Source organism: Piliocolobus tephrosceles, chromosome 3 (genome assembly GCF_002776525.5).
Source record: "Piliocolobus tephrosceles isolate RC106 chromosome 3, ASM277652v3, whole genome shotgun sequence".
Lineage (NCBI taxonomy): Eukaryota > Metazoa > Chordata > Mammalia > Primates > Cercopithecidae > Piliocolobus > Piliocolobus tephrosceles.
Genome location: NC_045436.1, coordinates 168254528 through 168279336, shown reverse-complemented (window position 1 = coordinate 168279336; position 24809 = coordinate 168254528). Strand labels below are relative to the sequence as shown.

Here is a 24809-nt window from a genome sequence, read left to right as displayed (position 1 = left end):
AAACAGGGCCAATTCAGAGAGCAGAAAAAAAAAACTTCAGATAAAGTGTAATTAATATCCACGGAAAGACAATATAGCAAGTACTGCATCGATGAGAAAAGAAAGCTCTGGGAAATTAAAATATTTGGTACCAGAAATAAGAAATTCATAAACAAAAAGACAAAGAGATGAGAAATAGATCAATGTTTTTGAAAAAACATATGTTAAACAGATGTTCATGGCTCACACCTGTAATCCCAGCACTTTAGGAGACCAAGGCAGGTGGATCAATTAAGGTCAGGAGTTCTAGACCAGCCTGACCAATATGGTGAAACACCGTTTCTACTAAAATACAAAATTTAGCTGGGCACGGGGGTGGGTGCCTGTAATCTCAGCTACTCAGGGGGCTGAGGCGGAGAATCACTTGAACCCAGGAGGTAGAGGTTGCAGTGAGCCAAGATCACGCCACTACACTCCAGCCTGGGCAACAGAGCGAGACTCCCTCTTAAAAAAAATAATAAATGGATACAAATAACAACAACAAAAAAAGATGTTCAGCCTTTATTTGTGCTTAGTAGATGCCTAATATATAGTAGTAGCTGTTATCATCTCACTCAGGAGATAAATTTGCCAATGATCTTTGCCCATGAGATTCCTTCCTTTTTCTTTTCTTTTCTTTCTTTTTCTTTTTTCTTTTGAGAGACAGGGTCTCACTCTGTCACCCAAGCTGGAATGCAGTAGTATGCTCATGGCTCAGTGCAGCCTAGATCTCCTGGGCTCAAGGGATCCTCCCATCTCAACCTCCTGAGTAGCCGGATCTATAGGCACACACCACCATATCTGGATAATTTTTTTGTTTTTATTTTTGTAGAGTAGGGGGCCTCACTATGTTGCCCAGGCTGGTCTCAAACTCCTGGATTCAAGCAACCCTCCTTCCTAGGCCTCCCCAAGTGCTGGAATTACAGGTGTGAGCCACCACACTCGGCCTGAGATTCCTTCTAATTGAAATACATCTTCGAGGACTGTTTTATCAAAACAAATTTCAAAGTTTCACATATATTATTTTAAAACATTAAACTTCGATTTGTACATAACCATGAGTTTATTCAGCATTTGTAATATACAGTGCAATCGTATTGATTTAAACAACATTAACAAATGCTGGTATTTGTTACTGGCAACAAATTAGACTAGGAAGTGGCATTAAAACAAGGATGAGGGGAAAATATGCAATAGATGCTCCTTGGCCAGTGATGATGAAGGGATGTTCAACAGGTTAGCCTCCGATGCTTGTAAGTAAGAAGGTCCACTACTAAAATTCAAAATACACATTGACGCAGCATTGGCTCAGATTTCAACCCCTACTGAAAAGTCTTAAAGGGGTATTAAGATAAGCTAGTGTAAAAAAGAACACATGGGTACTAGAAAGCCAAAAACATACTGGGGCCTACTTGAGGATGAAGGATGGGAGGAGGGAAAGGATCAGAAAAAAATACATATGCTTATTCCCCAGGTGACAGAAATTATCTGTACACCAAACCCATGTGTCACACAGTTTACCTATGTAACAAACCTGCACATGTGCCCCGAACCTGAAAGTTTAAAAAAAAATAATAAGCTAGTTTTAACATCTAAATATTGTACCAGGTACAGGTCATATTCAGGAGTTAAGTTTCTAAAAAGTCCAGAATATTTCTTTCCAGCTCTATACTTATCTAAAAACACCAAATACACTAAACCAAAGATGAAACTCAAATTTTTTAAAAAACTGATTTTCCTCATATGGAATAGGAACAATTGCAAAGTTAAATAATTATTGAGTTTCTTTTCACTTACAAGTCCATTCTACCGATAGTAAAATAGTAAAATTAATCCTCACATTTCACTTAAAAAATTCACAAAACTAACTGAATTCATCAAACAGGAAACCAGGCACCTGTGCTTCACAGATAGTTTAACTGTCCAGGAATTGAAGTGTCCTCTACTTCCTCCACAGATAGTTCTATTACCTGATTGCTGCTCTGCTGGAGAACAAATCAGTTGCCTTCATAGCCCCCCAAATTGATCCAAATTCTAACACTCAATTTGCTTTGGATAGAGTTTAGAATTTCTCCCCCTGGGGAAAAGAACTAATATTCTAGTGCAAGACTGAAATTCAAAATATAGGCAGTTATTAGAAAACAAACATGATTAGGTAATTCTATTTGCTTATGTTGCTTTTCCATTGACTAATGGGTTAGAGCTAAAGAAACCCTCTGTTTGTTTCAGTGAAATCTATCATTCACTGATTAAACACACACTGAAGCAGACACTGTACTTGGCTCTACACTGGATCTTAGCTAAAAGGCCGAGAAGCAATTGTATTTGGCTCTAATAATAACATGATGAAAAGAGAGTAAGACCGTCAAGTAGTTGATGGTCAAGCCGCTTTAATGTAGGCATAGGCAGAGCCTCATGTTGTTCAATAGCTTCATTTTAATAAAAAAGATAAAAAAGAATGTGAACAATAGTTCTTTCTGAGCCTTGCTACAAAGCGGTGTGGAAAAGTCCAGTGAGTAATCCCACTACTCGTGACAAGTGCAAAGTTCTATTTGCTGCTTTAATGTCAACACAATTTTTTCTGAGATTTCTGGAAGTTCTGTAACTTAAGGGTTAAAGGTACAGACCCTAGGGCTCAACAGGCCAAGGTCCAAATCCCTGCTCTGAGAACCGTAGCTTGGCCTTGGGGAAGATACTTTGTACCTCTGAACCTCACTGATTTATGAAGGTTAGAGTTGGCAACATGTGACAGCCAGCCCAAATCAACAGTGACTGAAATGCACCATGACTTACACATTCGCATTAAAGAAGTGCGGGCTTGCTGTCCAGGACTTGTATAGAATGTCCATGAAGCCACTATGGACCCAGGCTCCCTCCCCGGTCTACTCCACCATCCCTAGGGTGTGGCTTTGTCTTCACAGGGAAAGATAGCTCCGGAAGCTCCATTCACAGCATCTACATTCTACTACATCTGCATTCTACAGGTGGCAGGATGATGGAAAGGCCTGAAACATTGGTTTCTGACCCCTTCCTCATAGTAAAATGCCAGGTACTAAATGCAAACCCTTTCAGTCATTCATTCAACAAATATTTGTTGAGCACCTACTATGTGCCAGTGGCAATAGCAGGCACCAGAAATACAATGGTGAATAAGATAGACAGGGTTCCTGTCCTCATGGGCCACAGGGTATTGGAAGAGCCATAAGAATGATTTAATTGGCATGGCAATAAGCCCTGTGAAAGAAAAAAGAGTGTGAGAGGTTAAAAATCATAGACACAGAGGACCTGATCTAGGTGCAGGCATCAAGAAAATGTTTCTTTGGGGAACTAAATCTGTGCTTGGACCTGTGAGATGACTAGTAATTACTACATGGGCAGAAATTGCTTGTTGCCTAGACAATATCCACATATACTCTCTCTCTCTCGTCCCACCACTCTCCCCGACATCCCAAAGTCTTACTCTTGTTGCCCATGCTGGAGTGCAGTGGTACAATCATAGCTCACTGCATCCTTGAACTCCTGGGCTCAAGCGATCCTCCCACCTTGGCCTCCCAATGTGCTGGGATTACAGGCATGAGCCACTGCACCTAGCTGAGACTTTCTTTCCTAGTTTTAGAACCCAGATTTTATTCAGGATAGCAGCCCTCCTTCCAGACAGGGATGGCCAGTAGAATGTAGGCGGAAGTTGTTGAAAAGCGTTCTTGAAAGGGCGTGACTCAACTAGGTGGGTGCCATTGGTCTTTCCGCTTCCTCCTGCCTAGCTGACACTGCAGCAACCACAGACCTTGAGGATGGAAACTATGTACCGAACGTTGGGAAAGGCAGCCTCATTCACACAGCCCTTTGACCCCCTCCTTAGCCACATAAAAACGAGCCCGGGATCAGCAGAGTGGCTCACGCCTATAATCCTAGCACTGTGGGAAGTCGAGGCGGGCAGATCACCTGAGGTCAGGGGTTTGGGACTAGCTTGGCCAACATGGCAAAGTCCCATCTCTACTAAAAACATAAAAATTAGCCAAGTATGGTGGCGCATGCCTGTAATCGCAGCTACTCAGGAGGCTGAGGCCGGAGAATCACTTGAACTTAGGAGGTGGAGGTTTCAGTGAGCCAAGATTGTGCCACTGTGCTCCAGCCTGGGCGACAGAGTGAGACTCCGTGTCTCAAAAAAAAAAAAGTGCCTGGAACACTTCCTAAGAGATAAAAGAGAAGACAAAGAGCCTGGCCCGCACGGTGGCTCATGCCTGTAATCCCAGCACTTTGGGAGGCCAAGGCAGGCGTATCATTTGAGGTCAGCCGTCCGAGACCAGCCTGCCCAACATGGAGAAACGCCATCTCTACTAAAAATACAAAATAAGCCAGGTGTGGTGGTGCATGCCTGTAATCACAGGAACTTGGGAGGCTGCGGTAGGAGAATCGCTGGAACCCGGGAGGTGGAGGTTGCGGAAAGCCAAGATCGCGCCATTTCACTCCAGCCTGTGCAAGAAGAGTGAAACTCATCTCAACAAAAAAAGAGATAAAGAGCCCACACAGCCTGGGTCCGGCTTATCACCTTGCGTGGGAATGTCTTTCCCTGTTTCAGGCCCAATGTGTGCTCCTTTGTCCTGTTTAAGCAGGTGTGTTAATGGCCCTCAGGTATGCCTCTGGCTATCAGTATTTTAGACCCCACAGGGGCAGGGAGGAGACAGGGTCCTTCTGCTGCTGCATGAAACAGGTGCAGGGGGGTTGTGTCTGCTGCAAGGGGACTCACTGGTCATGGGGGACCAGCATCCACTACTGAAGCTAATTTTGCTGTGTCTTCTCTGTGTGAGCAAAGCACTGTTCCATTCAGGGTTCAACTGTGTTGTATTTCCATTGGTGACTCAGACACCAGAATGCAGTGGGCGGAAGGGCTAGGTCTTCTGTTCCTGATAATAGGCAACAGATGCCACTTGCTTGACAGTTTGGCTCAGTGAGCAAGTCTCTATGAGACGCATCATGATGGGGTAGAAATGCAAGGGCTTGTCAGCCACATTGCCCCAGGGTGTTGCAGACTCTCTAGGGTGTAGAGGGGCAGGGGAGGCTGGCCTCCCTCTGATCACAGGGTGATATTCCCATGGTGTCCCAGGGGCCACAGACAATGTCAGAGGGAAGTGGGAGGAGCCCCTAGTGCAGAGAGTTTTACCTATCCCAGTCACTTGCTGGCCTCAAATAAGATCTGTTTGCACTCAACACAGAACCACCAATGGCATTGCTGAAAACAGAACTGTGGAAATGAGGTCCTTCTCTGAGAATGAAACACAAAAATGGAAGGACAAATATGGACGAATGCCAGGGAAGTCTCACGCAGCCTGGCTGGCACATCTGTTCAATAAAGGGACAATATAGACGCAAATGTCTCAGGCCAAATGGCACAGTTAAGGATAAGGCCAGTTGAAACAGGGTCCTTTGCAACAGTAGCCTTGGAAGTTGTTTAATAAACCATGGACCAGACACTGCCTTTGCAGCCTTTGGAGCCTGCTGGCCCCATAGAACTGCTGGTGACCCCAAAATCCACACATGTCAATTGGAGTCTGTGGCAGCAGGAAACTGCCACTAGAGGACACCAGCCTCTCCAATCTTGGACACATAAATTGCCTGAGGCAGCCACCAGATACACCCCTTTCAAACAGCAGCTCCTTGCTTGCTATTGGGCACTGGTGGAGACTGAGCATCTTATAGCCAGAGCGCTGTGTATGATGCTATGACCTAAACTGCCCATTCTCACTCTGGTGTTTATGAATCCTATCAATAAAATTGGATAGGCTCAATAGAGCTTAATCAGCAAATGGAAATGGAACATCCAAGATCAGGCCCAGCCAGGACCACAGGAACTAAAATCCTCCATAAACAAACAGCCAGCTTAGCAAAGGAATGAAGAGACCCACTGTTAATGCTTTGCCCCTCCGGTGGTGACCTGGGATCCAAGATTCAAAGATGTACCTGCCAATGGTATGACATGGTTTACTGATGAGTCTTCGAAACAAAGCAAATGGGGTGCCCTGGCTTGTGGCTACCATCTGGCCAGCAGATGGTCATCTTTTGACTTGACTGGATGTGAATGTTCTCCCCAATGGGCCAAACTGCGTGCAGTGGTGATGACCACGCAGGCCACACCTACCACTATACCTTGCTACTTTTCACTGATTCATGGGCTGTTGCCAAGAGTCTAACCATGTGATTGGGGAATGGCAGCTGAATGACTGGACTATTGAGAGATTCCCCATGTGGGGACAAGAACTATGGAAGCAGCTTGCTGACTGGAAAGGATGAATATATGTCACTCCTGTGGATACTCATAGAAAAGGGTCTTTTGAGATGGATCATGAATGAAACTCTCGCCGATCAAGCTTACGCCCTATGAGTGACAACCGCCTGCTTGATACATCAACCCACTAGACATGGAAGTCCACCACAGATACAAGAAGGGGCCAAGGCCTGAGGGATGATCCTGAAAGATGAGACTAAGGATGCAGTACAATCTTGTGATTCTTTCCAATGGGCCTAAATTGTTTCAAGAGGAAAATTAGAGCACATAAACTGAGGACTAGGACACACCTAGTCTGGTAGGTTGACCTCATTGGACCCTTGACCCCTAGCCATGGGCCCCATTGGTGCCTCACTGCCACTGACACCTCCTCAGGCTATGGTGTTGCCATTCCAGTCTGTCCTATGGATGCTATAGCTACCATAGGGGCCCTTGAAAAGAACTTATGTTTTTGCATACCCCAAGAGACTTCACTCTGACCAAGGAACCTCTTTCATTGTCCAAGCAACATAATGGGTGGATCCTTTTTTTTTTTTTTTTTTTTTGAAACAGAGTTTCACTCTTGTTGCCCAGCCTGGAGTGCAACGGCAGGATCTTGGCTCACTACAACCTCCACCTCCCGGGTTAAAGCAATTCTCCTGCCTCAGCCTTCCAAGTAGCTGGGATTATAGGCGTGCACCACTGACTTCCATGGAATATGATGGACTTTCCATGCACCCTGTCATCCACAGGGACATGGAGCCATTGAACAATGGAACATCCCACTCACACAGTCACTGATGAAAGGACACCTGGCCTGCGAATGGTGTGGCACCCCTGTCTCACCAGGGCAATGTAGACAGTGAACACTCCATTTCAGCACAACAGAAACATGGCTCAAGGTGTTCAGTGTGTGCATCAACGACCTTCAGACACGCTCCCCAGCTCTCAAGTGTTTCACATTCTGTGGTGGGGTGAGTGTAGGTAGTCAGGGCGGGGGCGGAGGTGTCAAAGGGTCATGCTGCTATAGCACAAGAGACGTACATGGAGGCCAATTGCTCTGTGTCTGCTGCAGGGGGACCCATTGGCCATGGAGGACCAACACCCACTATTGAAGCTGCTTCTGCTTTGTCTCCTCTCTGTGTGAGTAAATCATTGTTCTGTCCCATTCTTGACTGCACTTGGACTTCTGCTCCTGATAATACGTGTCAACTGTAAATAATGAGATTCAGAAACCGACTGCATATCAACTGGACAGGATAGCACTTACATATCTATAGTCAAGAGTTGACTGCATCTCATAACTATCTGCAATTTACAGAGTTGTGAAAAAGCTTCCATAGAATCTGAGTAAGATAACCCAAAGGAATTTCCTCAACAGTTTCTCTGGGCTGGGGATGGTGGCATGCACTTATAATCCCAGTGCTTTGGAAGGCTGTTGTGGGAGGATCACTTCAGCCCAGGAGTCTGAGACCAGCATGAGCAACAGAGAGAGACCCCATCTCTACTAAAAGCAAACAAACAAACAAACAAAAGCCAGGCCTAGTGGCACAAGCCTGTAGTCTCAGCTACTCGGGAGGCTCAGGTGGGAGGATCACTTGAGCTCAAGACTTCAAGTTTACAGTGAGCTACGATGGTGCCACTGCACTCCAGCCTGGGAGATAGAGCCAGACCCTGTCTCTAAGAAAAGGGTTTCTCTGGATGATGCATTGGTTTTCACTAAGGCACCGCTCTTCCCAGCACTGCTCAGTCTTTCTCCACCCTTGACTCCAGTGTCTATCAATCATAAATAGCTTTCACCACCCCACCAGCTTCTACAAAGACTGTCTATCGACTCCCACATCCACAATAAACGTCTCTTCCTGCCTTTCAAGATTCCCTTTAATCCAGCATCACTCTCTTTGTATAACCACCTCTTACTCCAGGCAGGCCTGATCTCTCCACCCCCAAGCCAAGCCAGCACCCTCCCACACATTCTCCTGACCCAGATCTTCACCTCAGTCATCTATAGCATTCTCATTCTGCTGGCTCCTTTCAAGCTTTCTCTTTGTTTTTGCTTCTATTTTCTGAAAGCCACACAGCACCCATCCTGTTCTTTAATTATAGATGCTACCTGCACTAGACCTTGATCATGAATTCATTCAAACATATTATGAGCACCCTGTATTGGTTCCAGGGACAGTCTAAATGCTAGATCTAAGCACTCGCTATGCAGAGATGAAAAAGGCATGGCTCCCTAGATGACTGGGGGGAAACAGACAATCAGAATGAAACCACCTTTGCAAATATTATAACTAAGAATATTATGACAGCAGGCCGGGAGCGGTGGCTCACGCCTATAATCCCAGCACTTTGGGAGGCCAAGGCAGGCGGATCAGGTCAGGATTTCGAGACCAGCCTGGCCAACATGGTGAAACCTCGCCTCTACTAAAAACACAAAAATTTGCGGGGCACAGTGGCTCCCGTCTGTAATCCCAGCACTTTGGGAGACTGAGGCGGATGGATCACGGGAGGTCAAGAGTTCAAGACCAGCCTGGCCAAGATGGCCAAACACTGTCTCTACTAAAAATACAGAAATTAGCCGGGCGTGGTGTTGGGCACCTGTAGTCCCAGCTACTCCGGAGGCTGAGGCAGGAGAATCTCTTGAACCCGGGAGGCGGAGGTTGCAGTGAGTCAAGATTGCGCCATTGCACTCCAGCCAGGCATACAGGAGGGAGACTCCGCCTCAAAAAAAAAAAAAAGATTAGCTGGGCGTGGTGGCAGGCGCCGGTAATCCCAGCTACTCCGGAGGACGAGGCAAGAGAATCATTTGAACTAGGGAGGCGGAGGCTGCGGTGAGCCAAGATCGCTCCATTGCATTCCAACCTGGGCGACAGAGTGAGACTTCGACTCAAAAAAACAAAACAAACAAACGAAAACTCAGTGGGAGTGTCTTACTATTCAGCAACTTTGAGAACAAGGTCTGGCACTCAGTTCCTATTCCCCGGGAGTTGCCCAGCGCTCCGCCCACGCCCGCTCGCAGAGCTCGCCTCGCCTCCGTCCCACCCATCGTGTGACGTCACCCTCTCGGTCCCGCCCCTCTACTTCGCGTTCGTCCCGGGACCATAAACCGCGTCCGGAAGCCCCGCCTTTTCGCCGCCGCCCGCATGCGCACGCGCACACGAATGCGGGCACACCCTTGAGTCCCCTGAACAGCCGCGGGTTGGTCCCAACAGTCCAGTCGGCCGGTGCTGCCCATCCGCCCCCGCCCCAGACGCAAGTCCGCTCGCCCGGCGCCCGAGCCCGTCCGCGCGCGCGCCGTCTGCACCCCGAAAGCCCCGCCCCGAGGCGCGCGCCCGCCCACCGCTCTCCACGTGCTCGCTGGAGGGCGGCGCGAGGGGACGAGCCGACAATATGTTCTTGCTGCCTCTTCCGGCTGCGGGGCGAGTTGTCCTCCGACATCTGGCGGTGAGACGTTTCGGAAGCCGGGATCTCTCCGCCGCAGACATGACGAAGGTGAGAGGTGGCGGCTCGCTCTCGGTGCGATGCTGGGGCCATGCCTGTGGGCGACTGGGCTGCGAGGCGGGTCGAAGCTGCGGTGTCCACGCCAAGTTGCAAAAATCAGTTTAAAAGAAAAATTCTCTCCTTTCGAGGATCGGCCTAGGCCGCTGAGGACCCCAGCGGTCGTATTGAGGGCGCGCTTCCCCTGTTTGGGGCGAGGGGTTGATGGCTGTAGCCGCCCTTTACCCGGCTCCGCTCGGCCGCGCGCTTGCTCCAGTTGTCACCCGCGGTCCTCGCAGTAACCCGGGGAAGGACGCAGCCGTGGGGCCCCCACCCGAGCTTGGAGGAGTTTGCCAAGGCGAAAGGGTTTCTGAGGTCCCAGAGTCACAGGGCCCTTTCCCCCGCGGAAGTGAAAGGTCAGGGAGTTAAGTGGTTTGGAAGGGTTTCTAGAGGAAATGCATGTCTCTCTAGAGAAAAGGGCTTTGCAGAGAGACCCACATTTCCCAGAATTAAGAGCACCTTCCAGAAGAAAAGTGAACTCCCAAAAATTACGAAGGTCGCTCTTCAGATGTGAAGGATCTGGAAAGGGAATGACTCTCGGAACCAGCACAAGCTTGGGAGTCACACCTGAGCACCAGAAAGAGATGACTGTCCCTGCAGAAGAACGTTCTAGGTGGAGCTTGAGCTCCAGTCTCCTGCAGGTATCTCAGTGGCTAAGGGACCAGTCGCCTGACCAGTGCTGTCTCCAGTACTGTGCCACAGCCTGCCCAGATAACAGTTGCCCAGTTGGCTCAGTTGATTCCCGGGGAGTGAACAATCTTAGGAAAGTTAGAACCTGGCGGAGTTAATAATGCCAAGGAAGGCTGTTGTCTTTGGTGGAAAAGACCGAGAGGTCACTATTCTAAGTGTCTGTGTGGTTTTGTGGAAAGACCAACTGCTGGGTGGGAAGACATCTGGATTCTCACTCAGTCCTACCAGAAAGGAGCTCCTTTGTCAAATTAGGTTTCAGTTTCCTTACCGGTCAAGGGGGAATGAGACTACTTGTTCTTTCCACCTCGCAGAATTGCCGTCAGGCAGACGGAACATTTTTAAAGTCATAAATTGCCCTGCAAAAGTAAATACTAAGTATTACTAGGTTTGCTTTCTCATTTCTGGTATTTGAGACCTGGGACTTGCAAAGGAGAAGGAGGGAGTGAGCCGCTAAGTGCTTAGCAGAATGCTTCTACCCTCTCTAGGAAGTTGGTACTTCTCTTACAGCCTCTGTGTTGACCGCAGTCCTTACGTGGCAACAGCACTTATGATGGGAGGCACAGCCATTGACTTGATTGGAACGGCATCCTAGGATATCTGGGATTTGCACTTGAGGATTGTAGGAGAGGAATCCTATCAATCCTACAATTCTGTCCTCCTAGGTTCTGTGGCTGGGCCTAAGAAAACTGACGTAAGATAAATTAAGAGAAAAGAATACAGGTTTTATTTACTATTTTTACGTGTACACGGGAGTCTGCAAGAGGAAAATGAAGACCTGAAGAAGCGTTGGGCCCAAAAGCTTGTATACCTTTTTAAACAAAGGACAATACATTGTGGGGATGTGACAAGACAAAGGGGCTTGGGTTAGTAAACTGTGGAATAATCACTAGGAAATCATATGGAGGGGGAGCTAATAGAAGATAAGGGTAAGTTCAGTAGGTTTATTTGTACAGGTCCATTTTGGTGTTGACTTCTAGTTTCTGGTGATAAGAATGTTCTCCTTTTCCTGGTACAGGGAGATCACCTTTCTCATGAGGATTTGTATGACCTGCTTTTAGGGACAAAGGGAGGTCAGAGAGCCCTTCTGCACCTGCTGTTTCTCAAGGGCCTTTTGCTCAAAATAACCAGTGTGCCAAAGCGGTACATTTTGGAGTGGCATGTTCTGATTCCTTTCAGGGTCTAACTTGGATTTTTCTTAACAAATCCATTTTTCTAAATGGATTTTTCTTAAACAAAACATCTTTCTGCTCCATTTGAAAGTGAAGCTGTCTCCCGGGAGTGAGCACAAAAGCCCAGGGCAGTGTCCAGGACGGGTAGTGATGGGTCTTGCTTTGGCAGGAATCTGAAACACTTGGGCAGGTGCACGTGTAGCTGACCCCAGCTCCTGCTGCCTTTTTGGCTTTCTTCTGTCCTTGGGGAGGACAAGGTTTGTGTGGAATTATTTGTTCCTTCTGGAATGTGGGGATTCCTAAGCCCCTCTAAGGGATCTACTGTAATTCTATTTTATTTATGTTTTTTGCTTATTCCCAGGGCCTTGTTTTAGGAATCTATTCCAAAGAAAAAGAAGATGATGTGCCACAGTTCACAAGTGCAGGAGAGAATTTTGATAAATTGATAGCTGGAAAGCTGAGAGAGACTCTGAACATGTAAGTGTTGCTTGTGGGCTCTAGTTCTTAAAGTGCCACCAAATCAAAACAGTATTTTTTCTTTTCTTTTTTTGAAACAGAGTCTTACTCTGTTGCCCAGGCTGGAGTGCAGTGGCACGATCTTGACTCACTGCAAGCTCTGCCTCCTGGGTTCAAGTGGTTCTCATGCCTCAGACGCCCAAGTATCTGGGATCACAGGCATGCCCCACCACTCCCGGCTATTTTATATATATATATAATATTTTTTTTTTTTTTTTTTTTTTTTAGTAGAGATGGGTTTCACCGTTGTTGGCCAGTTTGGTGTTGAACCGCTGACCTCAAGTGATCTGCCTGCCTCTGCCTCTCAAAAGTGCTGGGATTACAGGTGTGAGCCACTGTGCCGGGCCAAGAATATTTTTCTGTGCCTTTTTGTCAGAAGAGACAATTCTGGGAAGTGCTGTGGCCAGAAGCAGAAGTGAAAGCCTGTGTCTTTGGAGTGCACTTTGGTACTTTGCTTCAGTATGAATGGGTCTGCAGTTCTGGGAAGTCAGGCCATTTCCAGCCCCATCACAAATCTATTGGGAAGGAGGGATCCAGAATCATCTGGAAAGTACCAGATTTCCTCAGCCCACCTTCCTGGCTCAAATTCATTTTCCCCACCCTTTTCCTCCCAGCTGCCTTCCCAAGAGCCTCTCTGCTTCTTTTAACTCCCCTTTTCTTGTGAGAGACAGCAGGATCCCTAAGATAGTTAATAGCAGCCTAAGGGTTTTGCTCTTTTATTGCATGCCTGGAGTTGCAAGGGTTTCTCAAAATTTAAAGTATCTGTGAATCACCTGGGGATATAGTTAAAATACAAAAAGTCTCCATGGGGCTGGAGATCCTGACAGCAGGGAAACGTAACTGCGGGCTGTATTTGGCAGACATAGAAGTATCCACGTAAAACACTGCAACTACGGTATTAATTAGAATCTAATAGATGCAGTCTAATTATAGTAACTAATCATCAGTTAAGAGAATTTGTATTTCTTCTCAATTTCTTATCAGTTCTTGCAGTACACAGAGCATTCTCAAGTGCACTGATTAATTCATTAATCCGAAAGCTAACCTGTGAGTACAGAACACCCTGCCTTCCTAATGGATGGCTGTCAGCTGCATTCCAGAGCATCTGTGCTACGGGCCTTTTATAGTCATGGATCTGTTTTGTTTGGAAATTGCCCAGGATAGTCAGTATCCGGTTTGGGTGTCCGGTCTGTAGAGAAACCACATAGATATACAACCTCCAAGCCAAACACCGCTTAGATTACTGCAGTGTTTTTGGTGTCTTGTGTCTTTTATTGAAAACGTTTGAGATTCATTGGGTTCAGCGTCAGTCAGTGCTCAGACACCTTGTGCAGCTGTGGCATTGCTTTCCATTGTTTTCAAATATGTTTGTGTTAGATCTAATCTGAAAGTTTGTTAAATAGTTTTTGAGCTAGAATTAGAAAGGCTACACCTAAGAAATCTGGGCTGGGCACGGTAGATCAGCAGTGTAATCTGTACTACACCTGTAATCCCAGCACCTTGGGAGGCTGAGGTGGGAGGATTGTTTGAGCCCAGGAGTTTGAGACCAGCCTAGGCAACATAATGAGACTCTGTCTCTATCAAAAAAAGAAAAAGAAATCTGGCTTGAGAGCATTCTGTATTTGGATAAAAACATTAGTGAAAAAGACCATGGAAGCAGTTAGCAGAATTGTGTGATAATGGTGAGTATGTAAGTGTGCCTTCCCAAGTGAGCAGAGCAAACTACCTGTTTTAAAATGACTGTTTCCTCTTGTTTTAGATCTGGACCACCTCTGAAGGCAGGCAAGACTCGAACCTTTTATGGTCTGCATCAGGTATGAGAAGAACATGATCATTTGGTAAACCCTCAGTGAGCACCTAATGTATACCAAGTATTGTGACTGTCTAGTCATACTAAACATTTTGTGTTGGATTGTATGATTTTATTCCGGTATTAAGCAGAAACATTTAAGATTAAGAGGCAAATTACTGTCAAAAAGTACTGCCTATCTTATATTCCTCAATGTGAAGGCTTTCTTTATCTGGTTGTGGCTCTGGCTTACATAGAATTATTTGCAAAAGTATCCTCACTCACTCTGTCTCTCAAACATAGAAGTTATAAAATTTTGCCAGGACACACAGGTTTAAAGAAAAAAAAACCACAACCAAATTTCACCATGAGTTTAGCCCTGTTGCTACAGTTAAAGTAATTGTGTGGGAGTTCAGTGAGTTTCCACATGTAAAATTCCCTGCTGGAAATGAACGCATGAAAGAAATAAAGTGGTTGATTTGGTGTATCTGTGGGACAGGACTTCCCCAGCGTGGTGCTAGTTGGCCTCGGCAAAAAGGCAGCTGGAATCGACGAACAGGAAAACTGGCATGAAGGCAAAGAAAACATCAGAGCTGCTGTTGCAGGTTATTTCACTTTTTAAGTTTAAAGAATCCTAAGGATCCACTCTTTATGATGACCTCTCTTTCCCCCTTTTTGTCCTTTTACCAATCGCTACCCCTTCCCACGTTCACACAGACATAATTCATCTTAACCAAAATTCAGTTCCTCTTGCTGAATATGCTTGGCTTTATGATAAATACAGAAGGTTAGCTAATGGAATTTTATTTTTAATATATCTATATCTTATTTGGGTGTTCTACTACCATTTGTTCGCTCTTGTCATGTTAGAGCTGTGTCTTACCAAAACCTGTAGTGTGCAGATTTTTTGTAATGCCACCCTGATGCTTCCTGACTTTTAAATAACACAGAGTCATCAGATTTTACAAATAAGGAGAGTAAGGAAGCAAAGCGTGGCGTGCTTGTTTATCACTAGCCAAAGGTGTGTGCCTGTCCCAGTGTGTCCCAGCAGAAGTCATTGAGTCACTTAGCGTTAAGCAGCAGGATGGGCCTAATACCGTCGAGAGCCATGATTAAAGATGCTTTGGAAAACATTTCTGAAACAGTGATAATTGGCTTGCTTACTCTTTAGGCCTGTGTATATTGTAAATGCTCATTAACTTCAGATATCACTGAAGTGGTTATTTAATAACTTTTATTTGAGAGTTTTTGCTGACCTGATCTTAATAAAATGCTGTGTTAATAATGGACTTTGCTCAGTTCCTTGGATATAATATCGGCATCATCATTTCCCTGCCATTTTTAATCAGAGAAGTTCTTGGCAATTGGGAAGCTTCCCCAGGAAATCATAGTGTTTCAGAAATAATCCTAGGAGTAATTGCCACCTCCTGAGAGCCTGGACTGCTCTCCCAGGGAGCTCTTCATTCTTTCCATCAGCCTGTCCTCACCGCCACCACCTGGGAGTGAGGTACTTTCTGTGAAATGCACTCACATCTTCAGTTTTCAGAAGAGGAAATGAGGCTCAGAACATTCGGGTATCAGGGCTGGGATTTGAACCCCAGGGCTGTTTGCCCAGCACACCACACCATGCCTCTGCTGTGTGCTATCTGAATTGTCTTGGACTGACTTCCAGTTTTCTGATTCCTCTGTCCTTTCAAGCGGGGTGCAGGCAGGTTCAAGACCTGGAGCTCTCTTCTGTGGAGGTGGATCCCTGTGGAGACGCTCAGGCTGCTGCAGAGGGAGCAGTGCTTGGTCTCTATGAATACGATGACCTGAAGCAAAAAAAGAAGATGGCTGTGTCGGCGAAGCTCTATGGAAGGTGATGGAAGCAAATTAGGAGGAGGGTGGTGCTCCCTGGCATTCTGACAGCCTGGCTTTTGGGATATGAGCTGCCTGCTTTTCAGCGCCACCCACAGCTGCATGGCTTGGCTGTGATCTCCCCATTGCCTCAGCCGTTTTAATAATGTGGTTACAATTAAGCCCAAGCTCTGCTCCTGGCTCTCAGCATGTGTCTCTTTCCCCCATGACTCCCGGATCCCTCCCTGCTCTGATTACAAGGAAGCTGTAAACAGGTAGCTCTTGCCTGAGAGGGAGGAATGACATGACAGACATATCCCACAGGTTTCAACCCAGGTGATGTTCATTTAGCTGGCACCTGCTGGCCTTGTGCTAAACCAAGCACCACACAGATGAAGAGATCCTCTGGATGCTTGCTCCTTGCCCTTGTGGGCTAGTGGCGTCCCTGCTATCAGGAATAAATAAGATGAGACCTTCAGCAGATGGTGCCAAGCACAGTGGGGGCCCTGGCACTGCCCAAGGGTTGGCATCTGTGGGGAGTGGGGGAGAGTGTGGGCTCTGCAGCCAGTCAGCATGGGCTTCAGTCCTGGCTCCACCACTTACTTGTTGGGGGACCTTGCTGGTTACGTGACTGAAATCTCTGTGCTTCATTTTCTACTTTTGTTAGTAGAGTTGTAATACTGATTTCATGGGGTTTGTGTCATCATCCAAAAGGGCACATCAAGTGGGGGGCTCGTGGTAGGCCTTCCAGGCCATCTACTGTTACTCACCCACCTCTGTGTTGCCACAGGAAGAGCCAGGGTTGTAAAACACGTGCCTGTATCCTTTCTCTTCTAAAGCTGATCCTGCTTACAGAAGGGTTGGAATTTGGAGCCCTGACTTAGGTAAAAGAAGGCAAAAAGGCCTTCAGTGCCACATTAGAGCCATTGCCGTATGCTTGCTTTGCAGTTAGCACTTGGGACTCCATCATTCCTGATACAGTGAAGGAGAACAAAACGCACCTTTCTATGGAAGCCTCTTCTCTTCATTTATGTGGTAGATTTAGAGCTTCAAAGACCCCACAGCACAGGCCCTTTTTTATGCAGCTGAGGATTCTGAAGGGAAGTGCCTGACCGGATACCCTCTGGTTCTGCTGCACGTGGCCATGTTTTCTAGCTCTTTGCACCATACCATCTGCTGCCCTGGGTCAGATCACGAAAAATAAATCCAGGTCCTATGTGTCAATCGTTTTTGATTTGTAGTCTTCCTCTTTTGTTTTCTGTAAGGTAAGAGTGTCTCCTAGTTGGCAGGCAGTCGGCATTCTTGAGAGGTTATTTGACAGTCACTTTATCTTTCTTCTGCCAGTGGGGATCAGGAGGCCTGGCAGAAAGGAGTCCTGTTTGCTTCCGGGCAGAACTTGGCACGCCAATTGATGGAGACGCCAGCCAATGAGATGACGCCAACCAGATTTGCCGAAATTATTGAGAAGAATCTCAAAAGTGCTAGTAGTAAAACCGAGGTCCATATCAGGTAATTCAGGATTGTGTCACAGAGTTGGGATGTTACAGCCAGAAGGAGCCCTTAAGATCCTAAAATCCAGCTCCCTCACTATTTAGAGGAATAACTTGAGACCAGAGATTTGAGACGACCCACAGGGGGCCACACAGGGGCTGGAATAGAGGTGAGTTTGAGGTTCTTTCTATCTTTCCTTGCCTTTGAGAGAGTGCCGTGATATACTATGTACATGTATGTTTCATAACCATGTAATTCAGAGACAATTAACATACCATACAATTCACCAATGCAAAATGTACAATTCAATGTTTTTTGTTTTTTTTTTTTTGAGACAAGGTTTTGCCCTGTTGCCCAGGCTGGAGGGCAGAGGCATGAACATGGGCTCAAACTCCTGGGCTCCGGCCTTCCACCCTAGCCCCCTGAATAGCTGGGTTTACAGGTGTGTGCCACCATGCCCAGCTAATTTCTTAATTTTTTGTAGAGATGGGTCCCGCCATGTTGCTCAGGCTGGTCTTGATCTCCTGAGCTGAAGCAATCTCACCTTTTCCTCCTAAAGTGCTGAAATTATAGCCATGAGCCCCCATGCCTGCCCTGATATTTAGAATATTCACAGAGTTGTGCTACCATGACCACAATCAATTTTAGAACATTTTTATAACCCCCAAAAGAAACCCTATACCCATTAGCAGTTACTCCCTGTTTCCCATCCCCTAAAACCATCAGGGGATGGACACCAGTTGTTTTTTATCTTTTTTTCTTTTTGGTTGAATAGGAGTTGAATTGCTGAATCAAATGGTAGCTCTGTTTAATTTTTTGAGGAACTTAACATGGTTTTTTTTTTTTTTTTTTGAGACAGAGTCTGGCTCTGTCGCCCAGGCTGGAGTGCAGTGGCCGGATCTCAGCTCACTGCAAGCTCCGCCTCCCGGGCTTACGCCATTCTCCTGCCTCAGCCTCCCGAGTAGCTGGGACTGCAGGCGCCCGCCACGTCACCTGGCTAGTTTTTTGTATTTTTTTTTTAGTAGGGACGGGGTTTCAACGTGTTAGCCAGGATGGTCTCGATCTCCTGACCTCGTGATCCGCCCGTCTCGGTCTCCCAAAGGCTGAGATTACAGGCTTGAGCCACCACGCCCGGCCAACATGGTTTGTTTTGGTGAATTCTTCCTGTCTTCACTTTTGGACACAAATGAAGAACACAGCATGCCTCACTAGACATGGGATGAGAATTTCTGCCGTATAGATTCCCTTAGCCTAGACTCCAGCATCGGTGCTCCCATGCAGCCCTGAGTGCCGTGTCAGTGGGAGGCTGTTGTAGCTGAAAGGCTGCTCGTCCAGTTCCGTCGCTCTCTTGGGATCTCCAACCCTTTAAGCAAACCAACTCTGAGCATCTGGAAATTTATGATTAAAACAAATCAACAGGTATTTGTTTGACCTAAAGAATTCTTTATTGTCAAAGCTGTTTCCCAAGGGTATTTCCATTTTAAAGAATTCTTTAGTACTTAATTGTGATTAGAGTTCACCTTTTTTCAGGAAAGCACCTATGGTTTAGACAGTGAAGAAAAATTTATAGTCTATAGAAAGCACAGTACTTAGAGCTTGATAAAATTTCTGGAATGGTTAGTATATGTTTAATCTATAGCAGTGTTTAGGTTCTTTTGGTCACCAAATAATGGTGCTGACAGCTCCTCTGGTGTGCCTGGAATTTGTCATACAAAGATGCATGACAGTGGTCCTTGTCCTTGCAAAAAGTGAGGATGTTGTAAGAAGGAATAGGCAGGTAAATGGGGTTTGCAGAGGGTGCTGCCGGAGCAGAGGGACGAGGGGGACTGCCAAAGAATATGGAGCTGCTGGTGCAATTGCCCATGCCTCTATTTGCAGCTACTCAGGTGGCAGGTAGGAGGGTCGATCAAGTCCAGAAGTTCAAGGCCAGCCTAGGGAACATAGCAAGACCCATCTCTAAAATAAAAATTTTAAAAAGAATATGGAGTCTAGGCCAGGGGTAGTGGCTCATGCCTGTAATCCTAGCACTTTGGGAGGCTGAGGCAGGTGGATCACTTAAGGTCAGGAGTTCGAGACCAGCCTGGCCAACATGCCGAAACCCCATCTCTACCAGAAGTACAAAACTTAGCTGGGAGTGGTGGTGCGTGCCTGTGTTCCCAGCTACTCAAGAAGCTGAGGCACAAGAATCACTTGAACCTGGGAGACAGAGGTTGCAGTGAGCTGAGATCACACCACTGCACGCCAACCTGAGCGGCAGAGTGACACTGTGTCTCAAAAAAGGAAAAAAGACTATGGAGCCTACGCAGAGTCTTGCAGGTTGTTTAGAAATTAACAGTATGAGAGAGTGGGGCAGGGCAGTTCAGGTGAGGAAGTTGCAAGACTTGTAGCCATGCAAAGGGGAAAGAGTTCAGCAGAGACCAGGCAGGATGCATGGGTGCGGTATGACTCGTTAAACTGAGACATAGCTGCACTGAGCCCTCTCCGTTGTAGGTTGGTGTATATGAAAGATACACAGGCAGTTCTACAAGGGCAGGACTTTAATCAGACGTCAAGCACTGAGTTAATTATTTAAAATGCCCACATTGCACAGCCTTGTTTTTTTTTTTTTTTTTTTTTTTTTTTGAAGTGACTTTTAAAACTGTTTTATCTTCCAATTTTAAATGTTTTTGCCTTCGAAGTGTGCTGATCATCCCACCATGATACAGTCCACCATGATACAGTGGCAAGTGCTGGAGGAGCATTCCTGGGCTGTGGTTGTTGCTGGTCCGCGAGAGGATAGGATTTCTTTCTTGGCCTAGTTACTGTGGCCGGAAATCAATACAAAGCCCTTTTGTGCTCCTAGCCTAGAAAGAAGAGCAATATGGCATCAGTTTTCTAATTTGAACTAAGGACTGTTTCCATTCTGTTACCCGCCCCAATCCCATGTTTATCGAGTAAGAACTAATTAGTTTTCTCACTTAAGTCAAAGATGCCTCAAGCTACAGTTGAAACTGTGAGAAACAGTATGTGACAACATTAAAAAGATAGAATTCAGCAGTTCTTAAAAGGCAAATAAATAGGCTATTTTTTTTCCAGTCATTGGAATATAGCTTTGGTTTGCTGTTTGTTGGTTGATTTTTTTTTTTTTTTTCATTTTTAGAAATAAAGCAATGGATCCCTTACCTATCTTTAAGCACTCTTTGTGGTCTCAGAGCCTATTCCTAATTTTATTTTTTTAAGAGACAGAGTGTTGCTATGTTGCCCAGATTGAGTGCTGTGGCGAGATCGTGGCTCACTGCAGCCTTGACCTCTAAGGCTCAAGCGAGCCTCCTGTCTTAGCCTCTGCAGTAGCTAGGACAACAGGCATGCACCAACATGCCTGGCTAATTTTGTCTTTTTTTTTTTTTCTGCAGAGACTGAGTCTCAACTTGTTGCCTCAGCTGGTCTCAAATTTCTGTGCTCAAATAATCCTCCTGCATTGGCCTCTAATTTCATCTTTATTATATCTTACCTTATTTGTTTTAGAGACAGTTTCACTTTTTTGCCCAGGCTGGTTTCAACCCCCTGAGCTGAAGCGGTTCTCTCACCTCAGCCTCCCAAAGTGCTGGGATTACAGGCATGAGCCACCGTACCCGGCCTTCTAACTTCATCTTTAAATTAAAATTGTAGAAATATCTGAGTAGATTGGAGGGAGGAAATTAATTACGTAGACTGTAGACTATTAGTTGACATTGTGTTAGGTACCTTACATGACTTCTCTTAGTAACTCGATCATCTTGTGATGAAAGAGTTACAGACCTCATTTTATAGATGAGGAAATAGGCTTAGAATCAAGTGACTTGCCCAAGAATATACAGAAAGCAAATAATGGGACCTGATAATTGAAACCTTAATGTGTATATACTTTAAGAGCTTGTATATGATACTTTTCCACACACTGTGATGAGCTTTTTCTGTTATTTTGAAATAAAGGTAACAGTATATTTACTTTTTCCCTCTTTTGGCCCTATAGACCCAAGTCTTGGATTGAGGAACAGGCAATGGGATCATTCCTCAGTGTGGCCAAAGGATCTGATGAGCCCCCAGTCTTCTTGGAAATTCACTACAAAGGCAGCCCCAATGCAAACGAACCACCCCTGGTGTTTGTTGGGAAAGGAATTACCTTTGACAGGTATTTTTTATGGTGTCTGTGCTTTGTATTTTGGTGAATTATTTGTATGCAGTTAAATTACTTGGTGATAGGGGGTTTTTTTGTTTGATTTTTGTTGTTGTTGTTGTTTTGTTTTTTTTGAGGCAGAGTCTTACTCTGTCACCCAGGCTAGAGTGCAGTGGCATGATCTCGGCTCACTGCAGCCTCTGCCTCCCAGACTCAAGCAGTCCTTGCTCCTCAGCCTCCCAAGTAGCTGGGATTACAGGCGTGCACCACCACAGCCAGCTAATTTTTGCATTTTTAGTGGAGATGGGGTTTCGCCATTTGGCCGGGCTGGTCTTGAACGCCTGGCCTCAAGTGATCTGCCCACCTCAGCCTCCCAAAATGCTGAGATTACAGGCATGAGCCACTGCGCCTGGCTGGTTTATAGTTTGATTCAAAAACATGGTGTTTGGTTGAAGGTATACATTACTTTAAATTTATTATGCTACTACTTCCAAAATGCTTAGAATATGTCAGAGACTGTAAGGTATTTTGCATGTGTTAGCCCTAACCATACCCCTGTGGGCTAGGTATTGTAGGCATTCTACAGGTAAAGAAACCGTGACTCAGAGTTTAAATAATTTGTTCAAAGTTTCATAACTAGAAGTGGAGTCAGAACTCAAACTCAGGTGTGTCCTTTTTTAAAAAAAAATATAGAGATGAGTTCTTACTATGTTGCCCAGACTGGTCTTAGACTCCTGTCTCAAGCAGTCCTCCCACCTCAGCCTCCCAAAGTGCTGGGGTTGTAGGTATGAGCTACTGTGCTCTGCCTAAAGTGTCTTCAGATTTTTCTGCCATGCACTTTGCTTGTCCTCTGTGGCTGTTAAGAGATTCTCCACGAGGTTAGTGGTGATGCCCCTGTTGGGACTGTGCTGTTTTCCCTTTGCTAACTTCAGATGATTACATCTTTTAGCTGACCAGTCTAGCCCCATGAATCTGGTTCAACCATAAGTATTTCTTAGAGTTGGAAACTATATCTGGTTATGTCAACCAAGGAGACGCTGAACTGAGAAAGACGGTGGAGTTTGGTATTTCCCATGGGAAGCATTTGCCACCAAACACAAGTTTCAGGGATGCCAGCGAGTATGAGGCGTAAAAAGGGTTACTTAGCAAAAAATCTAGGTTAGAGAAACACGTGAGGGGTTTCATTTTCGTTTTATTTGGTTAACTACAGGACTTCTCAGGGTACAGAATATAGCATTTTCTGTATTTCGTTTTGAAGGAACCCTGATTTCTGGGAATCACGTTACCTGGAAACTACTTTGGAAAATGCTGCTAGAGAACCATGAGATGTTGATGTCCCCTCGTACATTTTTGTCCCCTTTCTGGAACTCTTCTAGATGTAGGAAGCCTCTGTCATTGGCATAGCTTGCTGCCAGTGTGGTCTCCTTGTGTTAGCAGGTCAGAGTGCCTCTTGTGTCTCCCACCCCCTAGTTCACATTTTCTCCTTTAAAGCATTGATCTCCAAATGGTTTTCCTGGTATAGCCCATTGGTAAAAGATCTTGAGCACATCCCTTTCAAAATATGCATGCTTTTTTCTAAGTTACATGCATTATACTATTGTACTAAAATGTATATTATAAAAACAATACAGCAAATATAATTTAGAAAGTTAAACTTTTTTTTTTTTTTTTTTTTTTAAGTAGAGACAAGGTCTCACTATGTTGCCCTGGCTGGTTTTGAACTCCTGAGCTCAAGCAATCTGCCTGCCTTGGCCTCCCAAAGTGGTGGGATTACAGGTGTGAGCCACCACACCCAGCCTAAACTTTTTTTTTTTTTTTTTGAGACGGAATCTCGCTCTGTTGTCCAGGCTAGAGTGCATTGGCATGGTCTCAGCTCACTGCAACCTCTGCCTCCCTGGTTCAAGCGATTCTCCTGCCTGGGCCACCCGAGTAGCTGGGATTACAGGGGCCTGCTACCATGCCCAGCTAATTTTTTTGTATTTTTAGTCCTGAGTAACTGGGATTACAGGTGTCTGCGACCACGCCTGGCTAATTTTTTTATATTTTTAGTAGAGACGGGGTTTTACCATGTTGGCCAGACTGGTCTCGAACTCCTGGCCTCATGATCCACCCACACACCTTGGCCTCCCAAAGTGCTGGGATTACAGGTGTGAGCCACCACGCCTGGCCCTAAACTGTTTTTAAATGTCTTGCCAGTTGTGACACAAGTATTTTTATGCTAAGGGTGAAATTTATTGTTAATTTAAATCCACATTTGCATTTTTTGCTGAGAATAAAAACAAAGAGGCCTAAACCCAAAGCCACCTTTGGGTTTAGAGAAGGCTTCTTTGCAGCAGTGTCAGTTTTAGTTGAAGATGTGAAGGATCAGGGGGAATTAGCTCAGCAGAGACTAGGGACAGGCATTCTAGTACAGGGAAACATGGGGAAGGCTGCAAGGTGGGAAGGAGCAGGGTAAATTCCTGGTATGGCAAGAGTACCGGTGTGCCTGCACACAAGAGCGTGATGGACAGAAGGGCCAAGATATGGCCAGAGAGGTACACAGAAGCTTGGTCGCTGCAGGCCTGTTTAGATTTTGGACTCTGCTCTAAGAACAGTTCGAAGTAACTGAACCAGCAAACAGAATGATATGAGATTTATACATACAGTGAAATTCTCCCTCTAAGTGAGCAGCTCAATGACTTTTAACAAATGCATGCACCCGGGTGGGTGCAGTGGCGTACACCTGTGATCTCAGCTACTTGGGAAGCTGAGGCAGGAGGATTACATGAGCCCAGGAGTTTAAGAGCAGCCTGTGCAACACAGTAAAATACCATCTTTAAATAAATAAGTAGATTGATTGATTTTAAAAACCAAAAAAACAAATGTATGCTCCTCTACACTATTCACCTCTGTCAGGAAAATACAACATTTTTCTCGTCCTCCAGAAGTTTCCTTCTGCCTTTTTGTAGTCATTCTCCCACTGCCTCTGCTCCAGACAGCCGATCATCTTTCTATTACTGCAGACTAGTTTTGCCTATTCCGGAAATTCATATAAATGCAGTCTTTCGTGTCTGGCTTCTTTCTTTCAGCATAGTATCTGGGGTTTATCTATGTTGTTGGTCATGTCAGTCATTCTTCCTTTTTATTGCTGAGTAGTGTTCCATTGTATGGAAATGCCAAATGTTGTTTACCCATTCATCTGTTGGTGGAAATTTGTGGTGTTTCCAGTTTTAGGCTATTAGGAAAAAAGTTAAGAGCATCTGTAAGCCTTTGTGTGGACATGTTTTCCTTACTCTTGCATAAGGAAGAGTACCTAGCAAAACAGCCACTGTGTTGTATAATTGTTTAACTTTTAAGAAACTACCAGACTTTTCCAAAGTGTTT

General features: G+C 45.6%; 1 protein-coding gene across 1 annotated transcript in view; it reads left to right on the top strand.

The window, feature by feature from the left end:
- Window positions 1-9424: 9424 nt before the first annotated feature.
- Window positions 9425-24809, top strand: part of LAP3 (leucine aminopeptidase 3) — a 31330-nt gene continuing 15945 nt past the window's right edge. Inside the window, exons 1-7 of the mRNA XM_023206971.2 lie at window positions 9425-9775; window positions 12041-12156; window positions 13955-14009; window positions 14484-14589; window positions 15683-15842; window positions 17165-17329; window positions 21303-21461. Of these exons, the coding sequence (XP_023062739.1) occupies window positions 9674-9775; window positions 12041-12156; window positions 13955-14009; window positions 14484-14589; window positions 15683-15842; window positions 17165-17329; window positions 21303-21461 (863 nt within the window). The 5' untranslated portion in view covers window positions 9425-9673. The remainder of the gene's footprint in view (window positions 9776-12040; window positions 12157-13954; window positions 14010-14483; window positions 14590-15682; window positions 15843-17164; window positions 17330-21302; window positions 21462-24809) is intronic.